A 6,503-nucleotide genomic window follows, 5' to 3' on the forward strand; every position below is an offset into this window, starting at 1 on the left:
GTCCATGGGGTCTCAAAGAGTTGGACGTGACTGAGCAGCTAGTTCAGTTCAGTTCAGTTGCTCAGTAACATCTGACTTTTTGTGACACCATGGACTGCAGCACACCAGGCTTAACTGTCCATGGCCAACTGCCAGAGCTTGCTCAGGCTCATGTCCATTGAGTCAGTGGTGCCATCCAACTATCTCACCCTCTGTTGTCTCCTTATCCCCCTGCCTTCAATGTTTCCCAGCACCAGGGTCTTTACAAATAAGTCAGTTCTTTGCATCAGGTGGCCAAAGTATTGGAGTTTCAGCTTCAGCATCAATCCTTCCAATGAATATTCAAGACTGATTTCCTTTAGGATAGACTAGTTGGATCTCCTTGCAGTCCAGGGGACTCCCAAGAGTCTTCTCCAACACCGCTGCTCAAAAGCATCAATTCTTTGGCACTAAGCTTTCTTTATGGTCCAACTCTCACATCCATACATGACTACTAGAAAAACCATAGCTTTGACTAAATGGACCTTTGTTGGCAAAGTAATGTCTCTGCTTCTTAAAGCTGTCTAGGTTTGTCATAGCTTTTCTTCCAAGGAGCAAGCGTCTTTTAATTTCATGGCTGCAGTCACCATCTGCAGTGATTTTGGAGCCCAAAAAAATAAAGTCTGACACTGTTTCCGCTGTTTCCCCATCTATTTGCCATGAAGTTATGGGACCGGATGCCATGATCTTAGTTTTCTGAATGTTGAATTTTAAGCCAACTTTTTCACTCTCCTCTTTCACTTTCATCAAGAGGCTCTTTAGTTCTTCTGCACTTTCTGCCATAAGGGTGGTGTCATCTGCCTATCTGATCTTACTGATATTTCTTCCTGAAATCTTGATTCCAGCTTGTGCTTCCTCCAACCCAGCATTTTGCATGATGTACTCTGCACAGAATTTAAATAAGCAGCATGACAATATACAGCCTTGTTGTACTCCTTTCCCAATTTGGAACCAGTATGTTGTTCCATGTCCAGTTCTAACTATTGCTTCTTGACTGCATACAGATTTCTCAGGAGGCAGGTCAGGTGGTCTGGTATGCCCATCTCTTGAGGAATTTTCCAGTTTGTTGTGATCCACACAGTCAAAAGCTTTGGCATAGTCAGTAAAGCAGAAGTAGATATTTTTCTGGAACTCTCTTGCTTTTTTGATGATCCAACAGATGTTGGCAATTTGATCTCTTGTTCCTCTCCCTTTTCTAAATCTAGCTTGAACATCTGGAAGTTCACAGTTCACATACTATTGAAGTCTGGCTTGGAAAATTTTGAGCATTACTTTGCTAGCGTGTGAGATGAGTGCAATTGTGTGGTAGTTTGAACATTCTTTGGCATTTCCTTTCTTTAGAACTGGAATGAAAACTGACCTTTTCTAGTCCTGCAGCCACTGCTGAGTTTTCCAAATTTGCTGACATATTGAGTGCAGCACTTTCACAGCATCGTCTTTTAGGATTTGAAATAGCTCAACTGGAATTCCATCACCTCCACTAGCTTTGTTCGTAGTGATGCTTTCTAAGGCCCACTTGACTTCACATTCCAGGATGTCTGGCCCTAGGTGAATGATCACACCATTGTGGTTATCTGGGACATGAAGATCTTTTTTGTATAGTTCTGTGTATTCTTGCCACCTTTTCTTAATATCTTCTGCTTCTGTTAGGTCCATTCTGTTTTGTCCTTCGTTGTGTCCATCTTTGCATGAAATGTTCCTTTGGTATCTCTAATTCTCTTAAAGAGATCTCTAGTCTTTCCCACTCTATTGTTTTCCTCTATTTCTTTGCATTGATCGCTGAGGAAGGCTTTCTTATCTCTCCTTGCTATTCTTTGGAACTCTGCATTCAAATGGGTATATCTATCCTTTTCTCCTTTGCCTTTAGCTTCTCTTCTTCTCTCAGCTATTTATAAGGCTTCCTCAAACAACCATTTTGCCTTTTTGCATTTCTTTTCTTGGGGATGGTCTTGATCACTGCCTCCTGTACAATGTCATAAACCTCCATCCATAGTTCTTCAGGCACTCTGTCTATCAGATCTAATCCCTTGAATCTATTTGTCTCTTCCAGTGTATAATGGTAAGGGATTTGATTTAGGTCATACCTAAATAGTCTTGTGGTTTTCCCTACTTTCTTCAATTTAAGTCTGATAATTGCAGTAAGGAGTTCATGATGTGAGCTGCAGTCAGCTCCCAGTCTTGTTCTTGCTGACTGTATGTAGCTTCTCCATCTTTGGCTGCAGAGAATATAATCAATCTGATTTTGGTATTGACCATCTGGTTATCTCCATGTGCACAATATGTGTAAAGTACCTTAAACAGTGCCCAGACATGGAGAAAATAAGTTTTATTTCACATCTCTTCCTTAGTTTCATGCTGAAGATGCTTCTCTTTGCTGTTCTTGGCTCCATCTCAGAGCCTTGCTTCTGGCCATGACCTGGAACACTTGAACTACCTTTCCTCTTAGTATGATGCTGCCACTGGAGCAGATGTCAGCAGAGAGGTAAATGTGAAGAAGGTCTTATTTCTCTTTGTTTACTCATTTCTCATGCTGCTATACACTGTGGAACTATCCGGTTTTATGGATGAGTTGGAAAATTATGAGCAAAGTAAAATATATAGACTGAGTACTTTATGTGACGCTCCCCACTTCCAAAAGTACTAAGTGCTCTTTGCAGATAGTCTCCTCATGGACACCCCAAGTTCCAGACTACACAGAGAGGATCCCATTCTTCTGACCCCGCCACAAGTCTCGGTCCTCCAGCCTCCCATATGGGTTAGTTTGACCCTAAGTTCAGCTTCATTCCAGCACACAAGGAACTTTATGAGGTTGTACTCCTCACAATCTGAGCTATCCATTGTAGAATAGGGGAGTCTTCAACAGAGTAGTACAGAGCACTCTTTGGCACTCAAAACTGGGGTCCCTTTCAAGTCTTCCTGCAAGTGGAAAATGTAATGTGACTCCTCTTTCTTCCTGATTCTCTAGTAATTAACTGTAACACATGTACACACACACACACACACACACACAGCCTCAGAGGCAATATAATCTAAATCTACTGTAAAGAATAAAAGAATTGTCCTAAATGTCTATAATATGCACAGTACCTCCAGGGCAGGGTAGAGGTTAGCAGTTAACAACATGTTGTAAATCCATGGAATTTCTGTCTTATTATTTTGCTTTCAGACTTAGACCCCAGAGCCCAAGGATTTGGCCCAGTTATAAACCACCTACCCCATGGTTACTAATCCATGGCCTAAGAGTTTTGAAACTTTAAAAAGAAAGATTTAGGTTTGATTTATCTTGCATTTCAGGCCATATAAACAGCTCTTAAATGAGGCTTTCTCTTATATGGATGTGGATGTATATGAAAGAGATGATTTACATTTCTCCTAGCCAAGCAAACCTTTCTAGGAGTTGGAAGGCTATCTTACTTATCACCCAAGTTATAGCTACCTTTCATCTTTGGTAAGCCTGTTCTCATAACTGAAGAAAAATAAATTCATTCTCCAGGATTTTTATACAACCACCTTCCCCATCTCCCAGCCAGAAAAGTTGCTTGAACAAACCCATTTAGCCTACCAAGAAAAGGATGGAAGGCACACAGTCTCATCTTACTCATCTCTTGGACCTAATATAGAGTCCAATAAACAATAGGCACCTAATAGATGCTAACTTGCATGCAGTGAACCAGTTGAAATGGTATAAACAAAAAGAGTACAAGTAAGATATTTGCAATTTTTTTAAGTAGAGAGAAGACCTCACTTAAAAAAGAAAGACTAAGAGTCCTCCACATGTAGATACAATATTCTTGAGCATGATGCTTACCAATAAGTGACTGATGCAAACAGAACCATTTCAGAAGAGAACTGTCTTCAGGGTTTTTCTCAGAGCAAGTTTAACGTCCTTATTCCTCAGACTGTAGATCAAAGGGTTAAGCATGGGAACCACATTGGTATAGAAGACTGAGGCAAATTTACCCTGGTCCTTTGATCCAGGAAAAGAGGTTGTTAAATAGGTGAATGCCCCCGACCCAAAGAACAGAGCCACAGCAACTACATGGGAGCCACATGTGCTGAAGGCTTTGGACCTGCCCTCAGCGGAAGGAATACGGAGGATACTGGAGAGAATCAGAGCATATGAGGTGAAGATACTGATACTGGATATTGTGATGACCCCTCCAACAACAATAAAAAACACCAGCTCATTGATGTGAGTGCTGGTGCAGGAGAGCTGCAAGAGGGGGAGGACTTCACACAGATAGTGGTGGATGATGTTGGAATCACAGAAGCTCAGTCTCAGCATGCTTCCGGTGTGGGCCATGGCCCCAGCAAACCCTATCATGTACGAACCAAGCATCATCAGTGAACAGACCTGAGGGGACATGGTGACCGTGTACAGCAGAGGATGGCAAATAGCCACAAAGCGATCATAAGCCATCGATACCAACACATAGCACTCAGAATTGACAAAGAAACAGAAGAAAAATAGTTGTGTCATGCATCCCACATAAGAAATTATATTTTCTGATATGAAATCAATTAGCATTTTGGGGGTAAACACACAAGAATAACAGAAATCTATAAAAGACAAGTTGAAGAGGAAAAAGTACATTGGAGTGTGAAGGCTAGAATTCATCGCAATTAAGGTGATCAAGCCCAAGTTGCCCACCACCGTGGACACATAGATCCCTAAAAACAGGAGGAAGAGGGGGAGCTGAAGCTCTGATCGTTCTGATAATCCCACGAGGATGAACTCAGTCAATGAGGAGCTGTTTACCAGAGCCATTCTCTTCTGGGGAGCTGTCTGTAGAAACAAGGGACAAAATGTTTCAAATGATTATAGTCACAAGCATAGCTGATGGAAAAAAGTCTAGAAGATAAGCCAGTGCATGAATGCCCTCCTTTTTGCCTTTCTTCTCTCATCTATATGCCCTCTCCCCACCCCGGCCCTGCCAAGCTATTGACAATGTGTCTGTGACTACATCTTAGCTCCCCTGGGCTGATCATGAATCCAGGCTAGAGTCTGTTAGCATGGGCAGCAAGAATTCTGTCTGCACTCAGGAGATCAGGAGATGGAGCACCTGAACTGGCTGCCCAGCGACTCTCAGAAAGACCTTGCAAGAGCCAGGAGTACAACCTGAACCCACTGTGCCTCAGACTCTGAGAGACAGGCTCTCCTCTCCCATACTGTCTCCCTTCACCCTGCCGCCCCCTCCCAACCACATAAGAGGTCCCCACCTGAGAGGAAGCCAAAAGTTGTCCCCTCTTTCTGCACCTCCTGCCTTCCTCCTTTTAGTCCCTTCACTGAATTTGACACCAGAATCAGTTTCAAGAGTAAAGAAGGGATCAGTACTTCTCAGACCCCTTGATTGTGAATTTAAAAGAAAGCCATAAGGAAAAATGGGAGTCAGACATTCACCTTCCTCCTCCCAGCCCTTCAGTCCTGGGCATTAAGCAATCTCTTTCCATTAGCTCAAAGGATAAAATGGTGTTAGTGCATAAAGCAGACAGCTTCATGTTTTAACTCTTCTGATTCCCTAGGTGCTGAGAATCAGAGCTTTTTACAGACCCCAGTCTCCAAGGTGCTCTAGGAATAGACCAAGATTTCTGTTGGTGGATTTTCCCAGATGGTAAATATCAACTTTAGGAGAAAAAAAAAAAGCAACCCTCATTTTCACCAGAACCCCAGCTGGTATATCATGGAGAACTTTGGGCTACTTGATCTCAGGGATCTGATTAGATACAGTCTCAATCCCTAGGTAATTTCTCAGAGTTATGTCCCTACAGGGAAGAAATTGGACTGTCTTTGTTTACAACCTGGATGATGATGTTTACCTAGCATCTTGGGACTCAGGTGTTCACTCAAACTTCTCCTAAACTCTGAGGATTTCATGTTTAGTGCTGAATTGAGGTGGGGGGGTGGGGCTCAGATTTTCTATCCTTTGTTAAATCTTGGCACTTACACTTGACATTAAGGGAGGATGATCCGATACTTATTTTAACCACTATTTCCAAATTTGTAAAGGGAGATTTGAGAATAGGACCAAAAAAAAGTTAGGTCAGACTTGTAGGTGGTATGAAAAGCACCTCTGACAAAATGTTTCTAGCACCATGAGCTGCTCAGAACACTGGAGACATTCCACCAGCACCGCAGTCACAAACACCACCTACCCTCAGCTCTACCAAGCGCTATAGACTGGCTTTCACTATAAATGAGACTAAGGTACCACTTATGCAAAGAAACACTCACACATGCGCTCACACCCGCATACACACACACACACCTTCACAAACTTACTCTATGGATGTGTGCAGGCCAAGGTATTAACAGGAGATGTACCTAAAGGTTTTAATTCTGTCATCTTTCAGATGGCAAAATTGTTCTCCATGTCATCTGCTACATGAATATTCTAAGAAATTTTCAAAGATATGTGAGCAACTGCATTTGTAAGTTTCCACTGAGGATGCCTAAAATAATCCTAGATTGCTTGGAACATTCCTGA

At 42.3% G+C, this 6,503-nt stretch overlaps 1 protein-coding gene across 1 annotated transcript; it reads right to left on the minus strand.

The window, feature by feature from the left end:
* Window positions 1-3,856: 3,856 nt before the first annotated feature.
* On the minus strand, window positions 3,857-4,789 carry LOC109554239 (olfactory receptor 8B4-like). Its single transcript, XM_019954557.2, has one exon. It carries the CDS (start codon window positions 4,784-4,786, stop codon window positions 3,857-3,859), a length of 930 nt encoding a protein of 309 aa, XP_019810116.2. The 5' UTR covers window positions 4,787-4,789.
* Window positions 4,790-6,503: the final 1,714 nt, after the last annotated feature.

The sequence above is a fragment of the Bos indicus genome, chromosome 29 (assembly GCF_029378745.1).
Source record: "Bos indicus isolate NIAB-ARS_2022 breed Sahiwal x Tharparkar chromosome 29, NIAB-ARS_B.indTharparkar_mat_pri_1.0, whole genome shotgun sequence".
Lineage (NCBI taxonomy): Eukaryota > Metazoa > Chordata > Mammalia > Artiodactyla > Bovidae > Bos > Bos indicus.

Excerpts from the sequence above, each read along its gene's own strand:
- LOC109554239 (XM_019954557.2), bottom strand. The coding sequence starts at position 4,786 with ATGGCTCTGGTAAACAGCTCCTCATTGACTGAGTTCATCCTCGTGGGA.